The sequence below is a fragment of the Podarcis liolepis genome (assembly GCF_965112155.1).
Source record: "Podarcis liolepis genome assembly, chromosome: 7".
Taxonomy (NCBI): Eukaryota; Metazoa; Chordata; class Lepidosauria; order Squamata; family Lacertidae; genus Podarcis; species Podarcis liolepis.
In genome coordinates this window covers 53,394,509-53,416,578 of record NC_139561.1, presented here as the reverse complement: position 1 = coordinate 53,416,578, position 22,070 = coordinate 53,394,509, and the positions used below count along the sequence as shown (strand labels likewise).

Genomic DNA, 22,070 nt, shown 5'->3' with positions numbered 1-22,070 from the left:
GAAAGCACCATAGAGGAAAGGGTTAAATTCCCCCCGCCCCCTCAGTGCTATGGGGCATAAATAAATAATAATAATAATAATAATAATAATAATAATAATAATAATAATAATAATTTATTATTATTATTATTATTATTATTATTATTATTATTATTATTATTTATACCCCGCCCATCTGGCTGGGTTTCCCCAGCCACTTTGGGGGGCTTCCAACAGAATATTAAAATACAATAGTCTATTAAACATTAACAGCTTCCCTAAACAGGGCTGCCTTCAGATGTCTTCTAAAAGTCTGGTAGTTGTTTTTCTCTTTGACATCTGGTGGGAGGGCATTCCACAGGGCAGGTGCCACTACCGAGAAGGCCCTCTGTCTGGTTCCCTGTAACTTGGCTTCTCGCAGCGAGGGAACTGCCAGAAGGCCCTCAGTGCTGGACCTCAGTGTCTGGGCAGAACGATGGGGGTGGAGACGCTCCTTCAGGTATACTGGACCAAGGCCATTTAAAGTAGGTGGGTGCTTCTATTAACATTTAACATAAATGTGAGAGATTATATGCACAGATCTTCCATGTTATGTGCTTCCTTTGGTCCTTTCTTAATTTTTTTAATCATTCCAGGATCAAAGCAGTATAATAACCACCTATGGAAAATATAGCTTCTTTTGCAAAAGATGACATCAATGAAGTCAAATTAGCAGTGATATGGCTGGATGTCAATGACACCGACCTGAAACGGACCTTTTAATTACACTGTATGGGACAGTTATTGGAACTGCATCCTTCAATGAAATTATCTGCTTGACAGTCTCTGAAACTGAGCCATTTTAAATAGATATGGAGAGAGTTGGTTAATAACCCCATGTTGTGCTTGCAGTTCAGTCCATCGCCAACACATCTGAGCCATATTATGTCTCCCAAAAGCAGAGCATACTGTTTTGTTTTTCATGAACGCCCCCCCCCCCAATCTGTAAGACCTAGAATCAAAATGTGAATAAGCTAATCTTAAATGCTGGGCAAAGCAAGTGGAATCTTGGCAATAATGGAATAGCTTGTCAAGAGTGGGAAATAATAGAAATCCCAGACAAATTAGGAGGTAATTTGAAGGAAAATCATAATTAACTTCTACAGGAGTTAAGGCGGAAGCAGCAAGCCAGAAGGGGGAAATTAGGCCAGAACGGCAAATCGATAGAACATTACACAACAAATGCTTTATTAATGAGGGCTCGAAGGAAGCACGAAGGGCAAGCCAAGGCAGCTATCAACTTTAGCATCACAACTCATTTTGGAGGCTGATCAACATGAGAGAAGTCAGATCACACCCTTGAGCTCTGTTTTCAGATTGCGGACTACAAGCTCATAATTGAAACTGGTTATCGTTCAGTAATCAAGAAGCCAAAACACAAGGAACAGGAAATCCATAGTATCAAAGTTACATATCAAGACTAGAGGAACCAAGACTCTGCATGCGGCTCAGTTAAAAGATGCTCAGTTAAAAGTATAGCAAACAACACACAGCAAACACGGTATTCTCCACCCTGTTTTATATGACGGCCAGTGGTGTAATCAGGAAAGACCTTGGGGCAGATGTCAGCAAAATGGGCAGGAAAGAACCCCAAACACAGAATGACTAACTTGACACATTTGGAAGTAAGCAAAATGATATCCATTACCATCTAAAAAGGGGTACCTCGTAAGTACATTAAGTCCAGAGCCAAAAATTACCTAACTGCACCACTGACAACAGTTCTCTTTTTGAAGGTTTCTACAATTTATTTCCAGTTTAGTCTGCATCTGGAATAGAGATAGGATATCTCCACATCAATTTGCGGGGTTGTTTTTTTTAAGTCACCACAAAATTTCATCAGCATTTTACTGCTATTATCTCCTAATATACATGTTTGCATGCAGTTTTGCCTAAGATACAAATTCTTGTAAGACAATTTCCCCAAATACAATGCATTTTGGGGTGTTATTTTCACTAATATGTGCACTGTTGTGCACACTTACCCTAATATATGCCTTTTTTGCCAGCACTTTGGCAAGTAAACTGCTTTGAAAAATTCAGAGAAGTGTGAATGTCAAAGGATGATTGTGTTTTGGGTCATTTGTTGGACTGTATTGTACAGTATTGTTTAGTGAGAGTAGACCCACTAAATTTTGTTTTTTTTAAAAAAACTATGTTAACCATATCCACTTACTTCAATGGATTTACTTTGAGTATGACTAACACTGAATCCATTGTTTCAAAATCTGCAAATCCATTTGCATTTCAAAGCTAGAACAGCCATTGATGTTATGGACTGTCTGGATGCAGAGGAGAGGTGGGAGGCAGCAGCTGGAGAACCCCCAAGGGAGGAAGTTTCAGAGTCAGGGGACTGGTGATGGGATGACCATGAGTGGTCAAAGGGAGAAGACATCTGAAGGCAGCAGACTGGGAGGAGGAGGTGTCACAACCTGAAGAAGTAACAGAGCTTAGTGAGCAGGAAGAGGGCAGTCCAAAATTAGAGGCTGCTGAAGAAACCAGGGAGTCTCCCCTTCCTGCTGTGAAAAGCTGCATTCCTCCCTGGTCTCCCAGAGCATGGAGAGTGATGAAGAGGGTGGAGCAAAGAGAGATAAGGTGAAGGAGCTTCAGGTTGCTGGGGAAGGACCCAGGAGAGGAACCTTAGAGAGTGGTGGGAAGACGGGGACCTTCATTGGGACAAGACCCACTGGGAAGAGTTGCTGTGATCACCAGGCCTGCACTGTTTTGGTTTCTTTGAATAAAGAGTTAATATCACTGACATCAAGTGTTTTATCGCTGGCCTGCTCCTGACAGTCACCAACCTGGTGCCCCCCCCCCCGATGTTTTGGACTAATCAGCCTTGGCCAGCAAGGCCATGTTGGCTGGGGCTGATGGGAGATGTAGTCTAATGCATCAAGAGGGCACTAGATGGCAAAGGCAGGGCTAGAGCTTCCCTTGAAATTCAAATTAAGAGAGATGCTTTTTGTTGGGAGAGTGTCAGGGAGAGATAGAATTAAAGTCCTTCTCCCCACACCCAGAAGATGGAGGCTGATCAGGCTTTCCCCAAGCTCTTGTTTACATCATTTTAAAAAAAATGTTCACTTTAATTGCATGATGCAGCCATGCAAGTGACGTCACAGCTAGATTGGTCCTCAATCTCAAAATGAATCGGTTCTTGTTTGTTTTCTCTGTCACATTAACAGCATTCCCAAGGGGTATTCCAGACCAAACAGATAACCGCAGGAGTACTTGAGAGAAAGGTTGAAAATCAGCAGGGTTGTGTGTGGAAACTTGGCTCCATTTGTTGTTGTGTTTTATAATCCTGGAAGAGAAATTAATACATGGTGGTGGTTGTTTTAAAGAAGTTTTCTTGTGACCAATTTTGGATTAGCCTGCCTCATCAAGAGGCTTTGATTTGGAGCCGTTATTAAGTTATTTTGCACTACCAGTTTTTCATTCCAAGTAGCATGGAAGAAGATATAAATGTATTCACTAATTAGGCCTGCCTTAATGTAGTACAGATGAATCAGTTGTTGTGAGAGGGGTTGCTTGATGGACAACAGTGTTAAATGAGCCAGCATGATTCACTCACCAATAATATTCCCCCCTTTAAAAAAATGGGGGGAGGATATTGCTATTAAAGTGTCAAGTATATTAACAAATTTTAGGAGAGTTAAATTTACACTCGGTACATTAACTATCAATTCCAGCTGGCACTATTAATATCTCATTTTCATAATATGATTCTGTAAAGCTCTTTAAAAAGGAAAGAGATGTTATATAATTATTTTTCCCTGTGGTTTTTATGCAAACCACTGCTTTCTCCTCCATCTAAGTCAAATTTCCCAATGCCCAAGATGTACTATTTTTTAAATAATAATAATAATATTGGAAGAACCCTTTACCCTTATATATCAGGGATGGTGGAGAGAGAAATTGCAAGGAGGCACATGCAGAGCAATAACTTAGAGACACTGTGGGAACTCTCCTTGTTAATTTGTTCCGGTGCATCTCTGCATTGGGTCCCATGATTGGATCATTCAATCTTCCCAATGCAGAAAGCCACAAAAATTACTTGCCTTCACGGAAGGTTGATTGGGAGGCGATCTGGTGAGCCTCGCCTTTGGTTACTCAATTTATTTGTTTTCTCATAGTGCACTGATGGTTCTCTCCAATCTCACTAGTACACACTCTGGCATACAGCTTGGGAATGACCAGATCTAACCCCTCAATCTGTCTTTGCCTAGTTCTGAGCCTAACTCAGAACTAGGGATGGGTGAATCATTTCCATTTTCCTTCAGTTTCTAATATTAAGTTCCATTCTCCACATTTTCCAAAACAGTTTATGTGGTTTTTAAATAACCTTTATACAAATTCACCAGTATCTTAGTATAAATTTCTCCATATACACAACATCTACACATTTTTGCAAAGCAACTTTCCTCATTATTCATTTTTGTATACCATTCTTACCGATATATGCCTTTTATGCTCAATTTACCCTAGTATCTGCATTTTTGTACTCATTAGCTGGTTGGAGAACTGCATTGCAAAATCCAGATAAGCACAAATTTTGAAGTACGGCTGAGTTCACATATTGTTTCAAAAAGTGCAAATTGGGTAGGTTTGTTACGGTAAATGTGATCTGAATCACATTTTCCCCTCCATCCCTATTCAGAACTTAGATTATGGGTACATCATGTTACATTAAGCATTAGCAAAAGCCGAGAAAACTCTCTGCAGATTTTCATTTGGCATCTTTCAGGTAGCCTTGATTTTAAAAGTTGCAAGGATTCACTAGCTTAAAACAGCACTTAGGTAAAAATAGAACTACAATAGCGCGGAGCAGGAAAAAAACCCAGGCTGCTAACATTTTTTACAGCAAACCCCTGATTCTTCTTTTCATCAGTGTAGTGTCCTGGAGAGTGTTTGTGTTGTGTGTATGTGAGAGGGGTGTGTGTGACAAATACTATTAATTTGTAAGCAATTTGATACAGAATGGTAGTTATGGTAGAGCATCAGGGAAGTTAGGCATTCATGTTCATCCGCAGAATTTAATGTTATTTTCTCATGTCAGGAGTTTGAGGTTCAATCCCCCTTTGGGGAAGGGGAATTCTGGCAGGAGAGAGCTAATTTTGTTTCAGAATTCTCAGAAAGATGACTGAACCTTTTAGCTGATGGGAAGAGAAAACAGCACCAAGCAGCATTTATAACTGCCAGCATCAGCACCTATCTACCTTGCATATTGTTAAGATTAAATAATAGAAAACATCAATTCTTGTCTTTTTTCCAAATGGGACTGCCCATTTGGTAATATGAGTCTTCAAACCCCTTCACTGAGGTGACACACATAAGCTGCATATTTAGATAAGTTTCAACAAATCTTGTATACCCATCATATGCCCTTCTCAATTGTGGGCACGCTGCGGAGATCCCCACTTATGCCTTATACCGAATCAGACATCAATCTATCTAGCTCAGTGTTGTCTGCACTGACTGGAAGTGGCAATCCACGGTTTCAGGCAGCAGTCTTTCCCATACCTACCTGGAGATGCCAGGGTTTGAACCCGGGAACTTCTGCACGCAAGGCAGATGCTCTGCCACTAAGCTACAATCCTCTGTGTTGCATACCATTGCTTTGCCGTAATAAGATAAACCCTATACTCAGACATCTGCATCCATTTGCCACAGAAGTCATGGCAAGCATTGAAAAGAGGGAGGTGTATGCTTCTCTTCTCCAGGTCAGGGGAATAACAATCACAACCAAACCAATCTCATTCTTCCAAACCCCTCTTCTCCCTGCAATGTCTGCTCATCCAACATGGCAATTCTGAATTCAGTAAAATTTTCTAGCCCTGCAATGAGGGAAAATCTGAGGCCAGCCTACCTTGCAGGGATGTTGTAAGACTTACTGAGATAATGTAGGTGAAAGTGCTACAAAGTGCAGCGAAGACTCCACGATGTGACATAAAACACTAAGTGTTAGTATGACATTTTCCTCTGTCCTCATCTTCCATAACTGGAATCTCTCAAAGCTCCCCAGCTTAATTACTTTGTATTGTGTTTGTGTGTGTGAAATTCAGAGTGCAATTGCAACTCCTATGCCAGCCTGTCCCTCTTTGAGGGGGGTAAATGGCTTCCTGTGCCCATTAACTGGAGTGGGCTGCACTGCCTTTCCCCTGGGCTGCTTTTAAGGGGAATTTATTCTCTTGGGGAAGCTATGCCAGGAGAACAACCAAGCCCGGGTCTCTTACTGGGACCCTGCAAGAGTCGTCTGCCCTGCCCTTCCAGGGAGAGATCCCACGGCACAGCCCTGCCTAAATGAGGGCAGCCTTGAAAGCGCTTCCTCTGGGGTTGCTAACTCCCCCCCCCCCTCTTGACAGAGATCCTCTGCTTTTAACAGCTGCCTGGAAGGCAAAAACACTTATTAGGAAAGGCTCCCACTCCACGGAGAAGATGAAAGCGATGATTTCCTTTGCAAAATCCCAGCCTGGAGCCCTCCTGGAGAGGGGAAAAGTTGGCTACCCTTCAGTGGCGCAGGGAAAACGGTCTGCACTAGCTCAGGGGACACCCGTTCAAGACTTCGGTCTATCCCACCTGGAAGCCTTTGCTCTAAGAAGAACAGAATAAAACCCCTTCTTGACTTAAATCTTGATGCGCACCCCCCCACACACAATTCAGGTTTCCTCCAGAGTCAGACCCAAAACTGCCTTCCCTCCCCCATATAGTTTGGAGTGGGGAGGGATATACCCATTTTAAACCCAATGAGACAAAAAAAACCACCTGCTAGGGAATTCAGCCGGGGGGCGAATTAGCGGGGGGGGAGAGAGAGAGAGATCACACCCTCATTGGCAAGCAGAGAAGTCACAGCCCTCCTTTGCCGTTTGCCCCCCGCCAAAAAACCGGGGGAAAATGAAAGGATTTGGGCTTTTGCAAAGGTAGACTGCGCCCGCACCTGGAGGTTCTACTAGAGCCTCGCGCAAGAGCAGCGAAGGGGACGCCATTCGCCAGGTCACTTGCAAGCCTCCAACCTCGCGTGCTGCAAGGCGCCTGGCCACATAAAGAAGACCAGGGCGCCTTTCAGTAGAAATCAATCTCTTTTTTCCTCTGGCAGGTGAAGAGGGGGAGAAAAGGTCCAGGTTTGTTGGGCAGTTGCGGGCGAGGCGGAGGGCGAGGGCGCCTCTTCCCCTGCTTGCTTGCCTGCCTGCCTGGTCTCCCGCCACCCGCCCGCCCGGGTCTGGGCTGCAGCTCTCGGCTCCGAGAAGGAAACTCACATCCAGGATCACGGAAGCGCCTTTCCGCTGCTCGGGGAAGCAGCCGTCCTGCCCGGCGGCCGCCTGGCCTTCCTGCAGGAGCTCCCGGTCGGGCAGGATGCTCTTGTCGCTCATCTTGGTGACTATCCAGCGGAGCAGCCCGTCCAGCCCCCCGATCTGCGGCTGCTGTTTGCGGAGGAGCTTGTGGACGCTCTCCCGGCAGTAGCGCGCTGCCTGCTCACACATCTTTTACAGGAGCCTTCATGCTGGAGCCGGGGGTATTCCCTCCCACACAGGCTACATCACCCCGCCGACGGCGGCTCCCGGGCGAGGAGCGGGCAGGCGAAACCCCACCCCCGCCTGCCACACTCCCCGGAGGAGGGACGAGGGAAGGGGGTCGCCAGATCGCACCCCACCCCCCACCTAGGGATGGGGGCTGCCTGCAAGGGATGCCTCGGGGAAGGAGGTGGAGGGGGTGGCTGGGAGGAAGACGCTTCCTCAAGCACATTTCTCCCAGCTCCATTTATCTTGCAGGTGTTGTTCTTATGCAGATATACATATACATATACATATACATATACATATACATATACATATACATATACATATACATATACATATACATATACATATACATATACATATACATATACATATACATATACATATACATATACATATACATATACATATATTCTGGAAGTTACAGAATACATAGCCAGGGGCCTTGTGATCCTGTCAGGTCATCTTCCCCAACCTGGTGCCCTCCAGCTGTTTTGGACGGCAACTCTCATCAGCCCCACCCAGCAAGGATTATGGGAGTTGTAGTCCAAAACATCTGGAGGGCACCACACTAAATATGCTCCCTTTTTCTTTCAGTAGAAGCTGAAGATGTGGCAAATGGTGCCAGCTGCTAAAGATACAGACTTTGAACTGAAGAACAGGCACATTCTGAGACTAGGAATTTGCTTCCATTCCCCAGAACTGAGCTCACTAGTTCTTTCACACAAAAGTCCAGCCCTTTCTTTATTTCAGCAGCCTAACTTGAGTGAAACAAGTACTTCTGTTAGTGCCGTTGTTAAACTGGCAATCACAAACTTTTGCCAAACTACTGCAGACCACCCAGAGATCTACTGGTACAGGAGGGGATAATGTGGTACCCTCCAATTGTTGTTGGACTATGATTCCTATCAGTTCCAACCCAGGAACTGTGATCCTAAGAGCAAGTAGCTTTGTACATAGGAAAACACTTCCATTCATCATGGAGAACTTTGATCAGGCTTCCTCAAACTCAGCCCTCCAGATGTTTTGAAACTACAATTCCCATCATCCCTGACCACTGGTCCTGCTAGCTAGGGATCATGGGAGTTGTAGGCCAAAAACATCTGGAGGGCCAAGGTTGAGGAAGCCTGACTTTGATGAAGATCAACAGAGCCCTACAAACCTTGACCCATCTCTCAGTGGCCATTGTATATGCAGTCACCAGCAGTCTTGCAACTCAGGGATACCTTGTATATACCTTACACTTATTGAATTAGCATTTAGGCCAGAGGTCTGCAACCTTTAAGACAAAAAGAGCCACTTGGACCCGTTTCCGAAGAAAAAAAAACTGGGAGAAGCAAAACCATTACGACATTTAAAACAAATATATCTCCGGAGCCGCAATCTGACAGCGGGCGGGAAGGTGACGTCGGGACGGTGCGTGACTAATGCACGCACCGCCCCCATGCGACATCACAGCCAGTACAGCACCCGTCACAGTGGGGAGTGTCAGGGTGCACAATGCGCCTCCTCCTCTCGCTAATATCTGCCCCGGAGCTGCGGCAAAGGTGTAAAAGAGCCACATGTGGCTCCGGAGCCGCGGGTTGCAGACCCCTGATTTAGGCTGTTTTGATTACTGCACATGGGCAATCGATGAGGAGCCAGGGATTTTGTTCTTAATGTCCCTTGGTGGCTGGGCATCTCTCTCAAGCCTTTAGAATGCAAAACTCATGAGTCTTTGAGACCCAGCCTGGCTAGTGGGGAAGTGTAGTTTGGAGCCAGGTTTGCTGTTTGGATTTGGACTTCTCCAAAAGGAGGAGGCTCACTTCACCCAGCTGGGGAGAGGGACAAGCTGCTACACAGAGAATCATAGATAGATGTTTGTAGCATAAATAGGTCTGAGGAATTGTCCCAGGAAAAGAAGATTGTGGCAATACGTCATGTGTGACAAATTGAATCATACAATATTTTGCATTTGCATGTTCTGCCCAGATAGTAAGGAATTTCCACCCAATTTCAGACCCAGCTGTTCCAGACCCAACTCACTAGGCCTCCTAGGGGCCAATCACTCACTCACACACACTCTGCCTAACCTACCTCACAGGGTCACTGTGAGGATAAACATGAAGAAGGACTATGTGTCCTGCCTTCAGCTCCTTTGAGAAAAGATATGGTATAAATGTACATCATGAAGAGGTTGGTGGTGATAATGATGCAAGCAGTTGACCACCATTTACTTATACTGCCCTATTGAAATCACCCATTGAAACCCAAGGCTAAGTAAAGATTCTTGTCTAATATCTCTTGACCAGAGCAAAAATCTGGAGTGTTGACAACTCCCCGTGTCTGGTAAAGAAGGCCACTTTTCATCTCCCTTTGGAATAATCTTTTCCTCCCCTTTCCAACACTCAGCTGGATGCTTTAACTAATTAAAGGCTTCCAACAGGCAGAAGCATCCATTCCCTTTGGAGCCAAATGTCAGAGATGACTTGCTCATATTTGCTAATGACTGACAAACTGTAGAGAGTTCCAAGTGCTTAGCATCCAAAGGGCGTCTTAACAGTGCACACACATCACAGATGAAGACCCATTGGTCCAACTAGCTTAATAAGGTCTACTGTGACAGGGAACAGCTCTCCAGACCTTAGGACCAATCTTGATGAGATGGTTAGCAGTCATGCTCACTATTCACCTGTCTCCCCCAGGGTTGGTGCCATCCATACAGAGCTGTTTGTACCTGTCTGTAGCAGGTACCCATAGGGCAAGGTATAGGAACATAGGAAGATGTGTTATACTGATCAAGTTAGTTCCCTTTGGAATATAGATTGATTTACTTCCTTGAGTATCCCTAACTGGGAGGTGCTGCTGATTTTGTTTTATCCAGAAGAACCTCTGTTTTTCATCATTCTTACATAATACATGGCCTGTAATCAATACTCAATGTGACAGTTGTCATTTCTCAATTATGTTTTTCCTTGTAATAGTTTTTGAACCCCTGCCATCCATTTCTGTTGCTCCATTTGCTATTCCAGGTTTCACCCAAAATATGTGCAGAATGTACTTTCAATGCACAGCCTTCCAAGTTGCAAGACAGCTTCAACTGGCATGCTTTACAGGATTTACTAGAAGTCTGGATTCACTTTAAACAGAAGCTTGCAACCAGAATTTAATAGATTATTCAAATGATGTAGAGTGTTTCCAATATTTCATGCAACAAGTGTCAACAAAATCAATCCTTTAAATGGAACTTTTGCAGTTTGTCTAATTTTTTTTGCTATAAATGCATATAAATAGCTATAAACATTTTCCCCATTTCCTGGCAAAAATGGACATATTTATTGTCAAGTAGATTGCTTTCTCTGTTTCACATCCAGCGCCACATTTCTCTCTATATAATTTGGACTGGTATGTCATCACGCTGTGATGACTGTCTGAGCCACAAGGGGGCACAAATACCACATGGATAGAGCTGGGACTTCAAAGCTGGCCCTTTCAAGAATCCACCTCAGGAGGTGGAAAATGGGATTGGAAGGCACTGTCATAACCTCTCTCTCTTTCTCCCTGGTACCAAGGGAGGCTTTTTCTGGCAGGTGTGTGTCTTTTGCACATGCACACACACAGAGAGAGAGAGAATTGGGGGGAAGGGAAGAGAGATAATAGAGTTTTAGTTGGAAGGGATCCTAAATGTCATCTAGTCCAACCCTTGCAATGCAGGAATCTCAGCTAAAGCATCCATGACAGATGCCCACCCAACCTCTGCTTAAAAACATCCAATGATTCAATGAATTCGAATCCAATGAGTTCAGATCCTACCCTCCTGAGCAGTAGAAAACATGTGTGTTCCATCTTCTGTGAGAAGGCCCTTCAAATATATGAAGATGGTTCTCATATCTCCTCTCAGTTAAAGGAATGCAGGAAACTGCCTTATATGGTGGGAGGCAGTCCTATTTCTGAATACCAGTTGCTGGAAACTGCAGGAGGGGACTCTTACACTTGCATCCTGTTTGAAGGTTTCCCATAGACACTCAGTGAATGAGAACAGGATGCTGGACTGGATTGGCCAGATCCAGCAGGCTCTTTAAATTCTTAAAGCATAAGATTTAAGGTGCTGGTTTTGACCTTTAAAGCCCTTCACAGCCTAGGACCCTCGTACCTACGGGACCGCCTCTCCCGGTTTGCCCCACGGAGAGCCTCAAGGTCCATAAATAGCAACACCCTAGTGGTCCCGGGCCCTAAGGAAGTTAGATTAGCCTCAACCAGAGCCAGGGCCTTTTCAACTCTGGCCCCAACTTGGTGGAACGCTCTGTCTCATGAGACCAGGGCCCTGCAGGATCTGATTTCTTTCCGCAGGACCTGTAAGACAGAGTTGTTCTGCCTGGCCTTTGGCTTGGAGCCAATTTGATTCCCTCCCCCTCCCCCTCTTTCTTCTTTCTTTTTTCTTTTTCCTTTCTCCTCCTGTGATGAGGCTGCATTTTAATATTTTAATGTTTCAATATTTTAATGTTGTATTTTAATCTTGTTTTTAAGTTGTATTCATTCAACTTGTTTTTATTATTGCTTGTTAGCTGCCCTGAGCACGGCCTTGGCTGGGAAGGGTGGAGTATAAATAAAAATTATTATTATTATTATCATTATTATTATTATTATTATTATTTAATACCAAGCCAGACCATTGGTCCATCTAGCGCAGTATTGTTGACACTGCCTGGCAGTGGCTCTCTTGCGTTCCAGGCAGGTGTTCTCCCCAACCATACCTGAAGATGCTGGGTCTTGAACCTGGGGCCTTTTGTGTGCTACGCACATGCTCTGCGGCTGACATAATCTCTTACTCTATAGATGAAGCAAGATTCTAGCACTTGCATTTCTCAATAAAGGGCTGGTTTGAATAGGAATACAAGAAGAGGCCTTCTGCTGAGTCAGACCATTGAGCCACCTACCTCGGTTTTGTCCACAGTGTCTGGCAACAGTTTTCCAGGGCTTCAGACAGGAGTCTTTTCCAGTCCTAACTGGCAATTCCAGTGATTGAATCTGGAACCTTCTATATGCAAAGCCAATGGTCTGCCACTGTGCTTCACCCTATCAAGAATTTTTCTTGCCCAGGTGCAATTACTCTTGTGCTGATTTGATTAACTAGCAAAGCCAGGTGCTGTTAGCCAGGTTCTTTGTGTGTAAGCTTGTTAGTGGGTTGGCTGGCTGCCAGATTTTACAGTTTGTCATAAAGACTCTATTAGTGCAACCTGCCTGGGTGTTACGCCAAACCTCCTGATGTGCTGTTGAATCTGGTTGGGGGCATAGCTGCCAACTTTTCCCTTTTCTTGTGAGGAATCCTATTCAGAATAAGGGAATTTCTTTTTAAAAAAGGGAAACGTTGACAGCTATGGTTGGGGGTTCCAAGAAAGTCTTTTACTCCTCCTTTGCAACTCTGCCTCTGTTGTATGTAGCTTTTCTCGTTTTAATCTCTTGGCCAGCAGTTTGAGTAACACAGAAGTTTGCCTTATTGTAAATAAACCTTTATATATTTTTTAATTGATCTGAGTGGTCCATGCTAAATTCAGTTACCTGTAATTGTCTTCTACCATGAATTGTTAGGCTAGAGAGGGCTCTCTCTCTCCTTGACACAGTCCTGCTCAGAGTTTCCTGAGGGAGGTGGCCTCTGAGACAAAGAATGATTCCATTAATGACAGTGCAGGATGGAAGGAAACACTGAAAAGTAAATAACTCAAGTATTGAGTCATTTCATAAGAGAAGACAGATAGGGTGAGCAGTGTAGGCACAACAAACTTGGAAGACCACACCAGGTCTCATGCTTAGGGTGGCCTTACACAGGTCTGGTGTTGGTCAGTTCATTGCCTGAGGAGGCTGCTACCTCCACTGCCCCCCCCAGTCCTCCTCATCCTCCTCACTTAATCCCATCCCTCCCACCCCAGTTTAAAATAGTTTTGCTGCCACTAATGCAGCAAGAGCACCAGAGCCATGAGGAAGCGAGTCCTTCCTCAGAATGTTGTACTCTGAGCAAAGGTGGTTTCGGAGAGTGCCTGCACTGCTGTAAGCTTTGCCACAGCAGCCAGAAATCTTCTTTTAAAATTAGTTAAATGTTTAACCATAAAGATTCAGTATTAGCTCCGTCCAACTTCAGAAGGCAAGGCTGCCCTCCATCAGTTCCTTATGTGAGAACTGTGAAAGATGATGAAACAGTAGCCTTGAATGTAACGTCTGCCAAAGTGCAGGGAGTATTATAATTCATTCAGACGACCTGTTTAAACTCATGCAAGACGAATGGCTAGGCTAGCTGCAATCTGTCCAGCTTTCTGACTTGTTCTTGGTCACTAAGTCCCAGGTGCTTCCCAGTGTCAGTGATAAAGAGGAAGAGGACATAAGAGTGGAGGGTTGTGGGATTTTGCAGTAGGAGGGATGGGGGAGATGGCAGGTTCTCACTGGATAGATTCCATACAGTTGGTATAGACAGGGTCCTCTCCTTTAGAAAGGCAAGCAAATTGCTGTGCCCACAGAGGAGATTGTTTAGTTTAAATACAAGGTCTTCTCAGAGAATCATGATTACAACAAAGTCAGCCATATCTTACCTCATCCTTCACCAACCTGGTGCCCTCCACATGTTTGGGAAAACAACACTCAGCAGTGTCAGCCAACATGGGGAACATGTGTATTATCGATCTGTTGTATTGTGGAACATACAAGACTAGGGATGCAGGTGGCGCTGTAGTCTAAACCACAGAGCCTATTGGGCTTGCCGATCAGAAGGTCGACAGTTTGAATCTGCCCAACAGAATTAGCTCCCATTGCTCTGTCCGAGCTTCTGCCAACCTAGCAGTTCGAAAGCATACTAGTGCAAGTAGATTAAAACTTATTGATGCAGTGGGAAGGTAAGTTGTGTTTCTGTGTTCACTGGTTTCCATCACAGTGTTCTGTTGCGCACAAGCGGTTTAGTCATGCTGGCCACATGACCCAGAAAACTGTCTGTGGACAAACATTGGCTCCGTTGGCCTGAAAGTGAGATGAGTGCTGCAACCCCATAGTCGCCTTTGACTGGACTTAACTATCCAGGGGTTATTTACTTTTTTTACCTTAATAGAAGACTCGGAACAGAATTGCAGGACCGGCAAAAAAATTGCAGGGACCAGCAAAGTCATATTGATTCTCCTGGTGGTATGATCCAAAGAACCAGCCATGTTAAGACAAACTTTGCTGGACTTGTGGGTTTCAGGGGGCAATGCTTCTTGGTGGAATGTAGTAAGATCAAATGACCTGAGGAAACAATAGGATCCCATCTGTGCTCAGATAATTCCTGTCCAGGACCGGACCTCGGTAAGAACAACTTGTCATAGGTGAGGCTGTTATGGAAACATGTTGAGCGTGTGCATGTTGCAAGACTGTGATAAAGAGCTTATTCCTGCCATCAGGGAATGCTGGTTTAATTATTTGGATTACTGTCATGCTGCTTACTTAAAAATGGAAACTTGAAAATGGATACACATTGTTACCAATGTCCTTGTTAGCATTATGCCAAGTCTTCGCTTACCAGAAAAGGCAGCTGATTGGAGCAGAATGGTCTTTGCAGGCTTTGACTCACTGAAGCTGTTGATACCGTGTCGGTGCTGACCTTTCCCTGAGCTTCATCCCCAGTGGGCATATTCCCCAGTACTTGCAGTGCTCCATTCTGGCAAGAACAATGCAAACTGTGATCGCTATAGAGACGGATTATTCACAAAGAGAAGTCTGGAGGGACGTGAATGCAAGACCCAATATGAAAGGTTTTTGTGACGCTTTGGGTAACCCACAGGAAGCAAGATAAAAATGGAGTTGGCATGGACTGGTCAGGAGTCTCCTTTGGGAATGTCCCCCCAATTAAGCATGGTTGTGGGGATTTGTTCCTAGCAAATTCTGATGGAAACTGGTCTAAAGTGAAGACCTGAAAATAGTTGCGCTTTGCATTTGTCTGAATTTTTGTTTTCACCTCAAAAACTATACAAAAATGCATTTCAGATATAATATGAAATTTAGAAAGGTGAATTTTGTGAGAAAATGCATTCAAAAATGCATATTTAAATGTGATTTTTAAAAATGTGGGTTTGTCCCTGATGTAAAGATTTTGTTGAATTTTGGTGCTGGCGATGGAAGGGAAATTGCAAAGTGAAAGATGCACCTGCTACATCAGAAGGAGCCCAAACCTTCTCCCATTAAATAGAGAGCCAGTGTGTGGTGTAGTGGTTAGATTGAGGAGACCAGATTCCTAACTCCTAATTCTCAATTTCCTGCTCTTCTTTGAATAATAATTCAAAGTTCAATAATAATAAATGGAAATGATGAAAGGAAGCTGGAATTGAATAAGTGCTTCATTGAGTAAGTGGTCCATTACACCACTGTTTTGCAACACATTTTACCTGAACAGGTGGAATGAGGAAGTAGGGAATGGAACTGTTTACATTAAATTAGCTGTATTGTACTAACTTCCAATCTGTGTTAGATTAGTGTGTGTTTGTGAGTTTTAATTTATTTTATATAGGAGCAATCATAGAGTGTCAGGTGTTTTGCAGTTCAGGCAGCAAGAGCAGACAGAGGCCTATCTCCAATCTTAGTGCTGTATGGCTATTGTGTTGAGATCAGAGATAAGCCTTTGCCTACTTTCTCATAGTAAAAGACAGCAGCAAAGAGTTATCTCCAATCTAATTGTTATAGTCCTATAGCATTAGGATAAAATATAAACTTCTGTTGCTGCCTTGTGTGATCAACGACAGGCTTGGGGAACCTTTTTTGCTCTGTTGGCCAGATCCTTATCCATCCCTACCCTTGCAAGCCAGCTCTGACAGGAGAGTGGGACAACCCAACTACACCAACAAGTACAAAATAACCCCTCTGCAGCGCCACAAAGCCAACTCAATGGTGTGACGTTGGAAAAATGTCAATCACTTCTCCTACCTAGGCAGTTATCTTTCCACAACATTGATGCCGAAATCCAGCATCACCTGAGCTCTGCAAGTGCAACTTTCTCCCGATTGAAGTGCAGAGCGTTTGAGGACTGGGACATTCGCAGGGAAACCAAAATGCTTGTTTACAAAGCTATTGTACTACCAACCTTACTGTATGCTTGTGAAACATGGACCACTTATAAACGCCATCTCCACCTTCTTGAAAGATTCCATCAACGGTGTCTCTGAAAAATCTTACACAACATTTGGGAAGACAGGTGAACTAATATCAGTGTACTGGATGAAGCAAAGATCACCAGTGTTGAAGCAATGATTCTTCAACATCAACTTTGTTGGACTGGTCATGTTGTGTGGATGCCTGATAATCGTCTTCCAAAGCAACTACTCTATTCTGAACTTAAAAATGGAAAGCGTAATGCTGGTGGTCAACAAAAGAGGTTTCAAGACTGTCTCAAGGCAAATCTTTTAAAATGTAGTACAAACACCGACAACTGGGAAACACTGGCCTGCGAGCGCTCCAGTTGGACAACATCCTTACCAAAGGTGTCATGGACGTTGAAGAGACTCGAACTCAGGACACAAGGGAGAAATGTGCTAGGAGGAAGGCACGCTTGGCAAATCTACACCGTGATCAACTCCCACCTGGAAACCAATGTCCCCACTGTGGAAGGACGTGTGGATCCAGAACTGGCCTCCACAGTCACTTACGGACTGATTGTTAAAACTGTTTTTATGGAAGACAATCTTACTTGGCTACGAGTGATCGCCAAAGAAAGAAAAAAGAAGACGACTCTCTGTGTCATCAGATGATTGGCAGGTTATGTTGTTCCACCCACTTGTCTAAGCCCTTTGTGCAACACTTCCCAATCACCTGACAGACACTCAGTTGTCAGGTTCTTGGAAACTATAGCACAAGGGGGAGGGGCTTTGCCAACCACGTGCCCAGCACTTCCAAAGAGTCAAACAGTGGGTTTGCAAAGCCAGTGTGGTGTAGTGGTTAAGAGCAATAGACTCGTAATCTGGGGAACTGGGTTCGCGTCTCCGCTCCTCCACATGCAGCTGCTGGGTGACCTTGGGCCAGTCACACTTCTCTGAAGTCTCTCAGCCCCACTCACCTCACAGAGTGTTTGTTGTGGAGGAGGAAGGGAAAGGAGAATGTTAGCCGCTTTGAGACTCCTTCGGGCAGAGATAAAGCAGGATATCAAATCCAAACTTACTTTATGCAGGGATCAGCTGTGTGATTGAAGGGGATTCAATCACACAGCCTCTTTCTGTTCACTAAACCCTGTCACCTCTTCTGCTGCTGACACCTCCTGCCGCTAGTCTGTTCCCTCTGATCACTCATCATTGTCCCACCACCAATCCCCTGGCTCAAATTCTTCTTCCCCTGGGGGTTCCCTGGCTGATGCCTCCCACCATTTCTCTGCATCCAGCCAGTCCATGACAATGAAACACCATCTTCATGCTTTCTGACCCGTAGAGAAAATGGCTTTGAAAATGGGATTCATTCTAGGGCACACTAAACACAATACAGCGGATGCCCATGATTGTTTTCTCCAGTGTCTTTTTCTTTTGCAAAAAGCAGCCACGGGGCAGGGAGGAATGAATGATAGGGATCTGGGCTGCAGCATTTCCTCATATATCAATTCCCAAATGCAAATCCCTCCCCTTGCCTGAGCTGCTTTTAGTCACAAAGGAGAAAGCATACTATTAAAATGTGAGTGCTTGTGTATGGTAGTTTTCCACACACAAAAAGCACACAACAAAAAGGCGTTGAGAGATCCAGTAAAAGTTTTTTGTATTGCATTTAGTTTGGAATTTAGTATAACTGGGAACCAATTCTTTTTTATTTAAGAATATTTATATCCCCACTATCCAACAAAAGAATATATAACTGTCCTGCACACTAAAGAATATATATAATAGCATATATTAAAGTTAACAAATGGCATCAGATCAACTATATGCAATTTATTAATTGAGGTAGAATTTGGTCCTCTTATAGCCACAAAAATTCCCTGGGAAAAGGACCTTCAGGTAATAAGCTCTAATGAAAAATGGAACACACTTTGGCCAAATTAAGGGAATCCTCCTTGAAATTATTGCATAGGTGATATATTTCCCCCATTCTAATATCCCGCAGGATACCGGGGCAACATCAACCAGTTGGAGGGGAGGTAAGAAGACTGGATCATTTATATGTATGTAGTGCTTTTGCAAATCTGTTTACCCATTTTGGGTTTTGGAATTAAAGGAACTGGGTTTAATCTACAAAACAGGCCCACAATCTTCTCTTCAACTTGCTTTACTTGGAGTAAAGGACATGTCTACTACACCAAGTGATCATAAAGAACTTTTAACATTCCTCTTCATGACAGCACACATAGAAATAGCCATGTGATGCCTCACTACCTTGGCCTTGAACACTGAAGCATGGTGCTGCAGAGCTGGAAAGGAGATAGGGAGTAGGTGGGAAGGTTGGTGCAGTGCAAAAACAGATCCCTGACAGCAACCATATCTTCCCAGAAGCTAACAAATACAGAGTCAGACAATAGGCCTTTAAAAAACACAGCTGGCACCTCCAGGGAGGTCTGGCCAACTACAGTACATAGGACTTCACTTCTCAGCTGCTACAACATCCTTCTATAGTTGAAATAGAAGGGGAACAGACTCAGCCATGGTACTGGCTTACAAAATCTGTGCTTAGATAGACTGGCTTCATCTGATCTGACTCAGCTGTACCTGACTGGCCCTGACCCTGCTGATCTTCATTGGTCCAGAAGAGGCTTGTGGAACTCAACGTCCCAGTGGCACAGTACTGAGGGTATGGAGCTCCATAATACTGGAGCCACCATGAAGAGAAGCCTGCAGAGAGCCCTTGCAGATTTTTTTAAATAAAAGCAACTGCTCTTAATACTGTTAATGCTAAAGAAGCATTCCTGTGATATATGGTAGGGAGAGCTACTCCTAAGCCAGCCAAAACGTAAATGGAATTTGAGGGCTTCTACACTAAGGTATGTTGGCTTCAATGTGGTTTTGGATGCCTCCAGATGTAATATAGGAAATGAAGCCCTGGTCAAGGCATAAAATCCCTCCAATGTGCAATTTTTTTCTCTGCAGAAAGAATTCAGAAACAGCAGAGTTGCAGATGTGAAAAGTCCAATTAGAATTCTCAGTTAATCCTGGGATTTCTGCTTCACTATATTCAATTACAAAACCCTGCTGCGGCTTCCTACTGCTGCTTTTTAGAATTAACCAGAGCTCCAAATGGAGTCGACTTCTAATCTATATCAAAAGGAAGCTTTTCCTTTTATTTATTAAGAGGCACCAAGGATGGGGTTTTTAAATCCTCTTGCTACTTCTGCAATTGATTTAGACGAACATATTCCATCCTTGAGACTGCACTAGAAGGCCTTCTTTAAAACATTTCTGCTAAATCACAATAGTCTAAAGGTTCTCATGGAAGAAATGCAGCCGTTATCGATATAGCATCCCAGTACAGGGTGGGAATTTAAATCTAGACCTGCATAGGGCTTTAGGATCTCAAAGAATGCCTGTCCCCCGTCCAGTAAAATTCCTATAAGAAAAAATCATTATGGTATTTGTGTAAATAGAAGGGTGCATCTATGTGGGAGAGAAATGCAGAAGGAAACAAGGGAAGATTTGAGGTTTTCCTTTTCTGCCATGTCCCGATACAGGAACCATCATCACCTTAGAAGCTCTTTGATAAAATTGTGAAGCACCAAACTAAAGTAGGCTCCACTTTTGGGGGCACTTGTATTCAAATATTAATGACATCCCACAGGAAGGGATGCAGCTCAGTGGCTGAGCATCTGCCCTGCAGGTAAAGGTAAAGGTACCCCTGCCCGTACGGTCCAGTCTTGCCAGACTCTAGGGTTGTGCGCCCATCTCACTTACGAGGCCGGGGGCCAGCGCTGTCCGCAGACACTTCCGGGTCATGTGGCCAGCGTGACAAGCTGCATCTGGTGAGCCAGCGCAGCACACGGAACGCCGTTTACCTTCCCGCTGGTAAGCGGTCCCTATTTATCTACTTGCACCTGAGGGTGCTTTCGAACTGCTAGGTTGGCAGGCGCTGGGACCGAACGACGGGAGCGCACCCCGCTGTGGGGATTCGAACCGCTGACCAGGTTATCGGCAAGTCCTAGGTGCTGAGGTTTTACCCACAGTGCCACCTGCGTCCCTTGCCCTGCAGGTAGAAGGTCCCAAATCTAATCCCTAACAACTCTGAGTAGAACTGGGAATGTCCCTTGCCTGAAGCCCTGGAGAGCCACTTCCAATCAGTGTAGACGATACCAAGCTGGATGGATGGTCTGACTTCGTATAAGGCAGCCACCTATGTTTCTAGTATGGGAAAGGCCTGTAGTTCTTTGGTTTGGGGGGGGGGGTTACATATATTTTTTTTACTAATTTTCACTTTTAACATTTATCATCGTACACAAATCTTAAACCATTTTACAAGTAGGATTCTTATAATCCCCGAACTTACCTCCACCCCCCGTGGTTTCACTGGTGGAGGAAGAGGCGTGTGGGGGGAGCGCACCACCCCTGGCAGTGCAATCCCGGTGGGGTGCCATCGCGGCTGCCCCCTGCCCGTGCTGGGTGCCGCACCCCCACAGGCAGCGCGCCACACCCCCAAGACGCACGCACACCCCGCCCCCGCCTGCTCTCCGCCACTGCGTGGTTTCCCCAGATATTCTTTTCAAATTGCATCTTATCATATTCTCCATATTTTCTTAAATCTCAATTTTTATCATTATTCTCGCTTCATTGCAAGGGTTTTTCCAGTTGTTTACAATGTTATTTCAGGTAACTTATGAAGTTTCCCCCATTCCTTATTAAATTTACTGTCCTCTTGATCTCTGATTTTCCCAGTCATTTTCACCAATTCGGTGAAATAGTCCATCATCTTTATCAGCCTTTCTTCTTTTGTAGGTAAATTGTCCTCCTTCCATCTTTGGGCAAGTTGCATCCATGCAGCTGTTGTAGCATACATAAATAGTCTCTTAGGTCCTTAGTTATTTCTGGACCTAGAATTCCTAATAAAAAAGCTTCAGGTTTTGTTTGCTTTTTACAAAAGTTATTTTAAACATTTTTTTCAACTCATTATAAATCATTTCCCAATATGCTTTTGGTTTGTTTTTTTTACACAACCATCACATGTGCTGAAATGTACCTTCCTTCTCTTTACACTTCCAGCATGTATCTGTGGCAGGGCTGTAGCTCTTTGGATTTTGGTTCTTCAGCTGGATCTCTTAGGCTGCAAACCCTACACACACTGTAGATGAACATAGTGGGGCTTATTTCTAAACAAACATGAGCCGGGTTTCACTATTAGCCACATGTTCTCAACTTTTGAAATATATATATTTGTAATATTCCTTGTATTTTGTAGCTTTGTTGTTTTAAGTAGTGGGATAAAGGTAGATCCTAGGTCTCCAAAGAGAACATATTCACAAAGGATAAGGAAATATGCATTATGCAGGAAAGTTTTTTTTAAAGTTGCCATAAGCAACCTTCCTTTCAACTACTGTACTGTTTCAATTGACTTGTTGGGTTTTGAAACTCTGCATAAGCAATGCTGACATCTCGTGGA

General features: G+C 44.1%; 2 protein-coding genes across 2 annotated transcripts in view; both read right to left on the bottom strand.

Moving 5' to 3' along the window:
- The window catches only part of NECAB2 (N-terminal EF-hand calcium binding protein 2), a 141,223-nt gene extending 133,595 nt beyond the window's left edge, over positions 1–7,628 (bottom strand). The window contains exon 1 of the mRNA XM_083515094.1: positions 7,272–7,628. Coding sequence (XP_083371220.1) covers positions 7,272–7,496 — 225 coding nt within the window. The 5' untranslated portion in view covers positions 7,497–7,628. The remainder of the gene's footprint in view (positions 1–7,271) is intronic.
- SMPD3 (sphingomyelin phosphodiesterase 3) overlaps positions 4,157–22,070 on the bottom strand; it is a 351,886-nt gene continuing 333,972 nt past the window's right edge. The window contains exon 10 of the transcript XR_014528791.1: positions 4,157–4,166. The gene's annotated coding sequence lies outside the window, so the exon portion shown is untranslated. The remainder of the gene's footprint in view (positions 4,167–22,070) is intronic.